The sequence below is a fragment of the Wasmannia auropunctata genome, unplaced genomic scaffold (genome assembly GCF_000956235.1).
Source record: "Wasmannia auropunctata unplaced genomic scaffold, wasmannia.A_1.0 LD283608.1, whole genome shotgun sequence".
In the NCBI taxonomy this organism is placed as follows: Eukaryota; Metazoa; Arthropoda; class Insecta; order Hymenoptera; family Formicidae; genus Wasmannia; species Wasmannia auropunctata.
This window is the reverse complement of record NW_012079282.1, coordinates 1-1,328: the sequence shown is the minus strand read 5'-3', so window position 1 is coordinate 1,328 and position 1,328 is coordinate 1. Positions and strand designations below refer to the sequence as shown.

General features: G+C 32.8%; 1 protein-coding gene across 1 annotated transcript; it reads left to right on the top strand.

The window, feature by feature from the left end:
- Nucleotides 1-157: 157 nt before the first annotated feature.
- LOC105461580 lies at nt 158-1,260 on the top strand (the record flags this gene model as incomplete). Its single annotated transcript, XM_011708082.1, has 2 exons — nt 158-613; nt 975-1,260. A coding segment is annotated over exon 2 (281 nt), but the record flags the coding sequence as incomplete, so codon positions are not given.
- Between the last annotated feature and the right edge of the window lie 68 nt (nt 1,261-1,328).

Below are 1,328 nucleotides of genomic sequence, written 5' to 3'. Positions count from 1 at the left end.
GTGACTGGAGTTCAGACGTGTGCTCTTCCGATCTAGTTACTTTAAGCCTGTTTTATGAAACTTAAAAATATTTTAAAAGACAATGTCATTAAACTTTTTCTGCATGTACTTTTGGATGGTTAAACGGTTTATTAAAAAAATATTTTTGTTTAGAGAAGATATAGCAGATAAGGATTTAGTAGACGAGGACTGTAGGAAACGAGACGACATCAATAAGAGCTAGTATGATGATTAACAAATCTTAACGGAGAAAAAAGAAAATTGACAAAGAAAATAGCGCGCGAGCTTTCGAAACGTAGCGGACGCATGAGAATGCAAAAATATAAAAAAAATCGAATTAATTGAAATAAAAATCCGATGTGAGACCGAAAGACGAGGACGAAAAAAGTCATCATTCGCTGGACTGACTGGACAAAATAAAGTTAGTAGCCGCGGGCCAAAAAGAGGCGAAGGAAGAGAATCAGGAGCGGATGGAGGAAGTAAATCATATAATATACGCTGGTTGGGAACCATATGAAAGTTACTTGGCGTTTAGTGGTAACGTGACCGCCGAACGACCAAGTGTCGAAGTGAACGCCAAGTATTTTAATAGAGAACGAGCACAAAAATTGAGGTAGAGTTGAGAAAATCCATATCTCTTTCTCTCTCTCTCTCTCTCTCTTTCTCTCGATTAGAGAATAAAAATTAAAATATTTAATTATATAAATAACTTATAAGTAAAGTTTACTAATTTTGCTTGACATAATTAGTTTCTGACTATAGCTGTTTAGAAAACAATTCTTTATCAATCTATCTACTAAAAAATATCTTATTGTCTGACCAATAACCAGTTTTATAGAATTTTTTCTTAATATTATTAAACTTTCCACAATAAATTTAAAATAAAAAGAGCTGACTATTTTGTAATCAAATTTTCGCAGATATTTTTCTACTCACAATCAAATACAGTAAAATAATTTTAATTTGCAATTTAGGTAAAATGTCAACAATAAAATGTATCACATTAGAGGAAGAAATGAAGAGCAATCCTCAATTAAAATTATCCGATATACAATCACTGAGAGAGTGGTGCGAAAAACAACCGCATTTACCAAAAGTTGAGGATACCTTTCTTGCCTTGTGTCTTCACAGGAATAATTATCAAATGGAACCAACAAAAATCACAATTGAGAATTATTACACGACCAGGACGCACTTACCAGAATTTTTTTGCAATCGAGATCCGCTCGAGAAAAAGATACGACAGGCCTCCCAAACCATGTAAGAAGCAATTTTGTAAATGTTAGTGAGCAAATAGTAGTAGTATAACTTAATGTATATGTAAAATG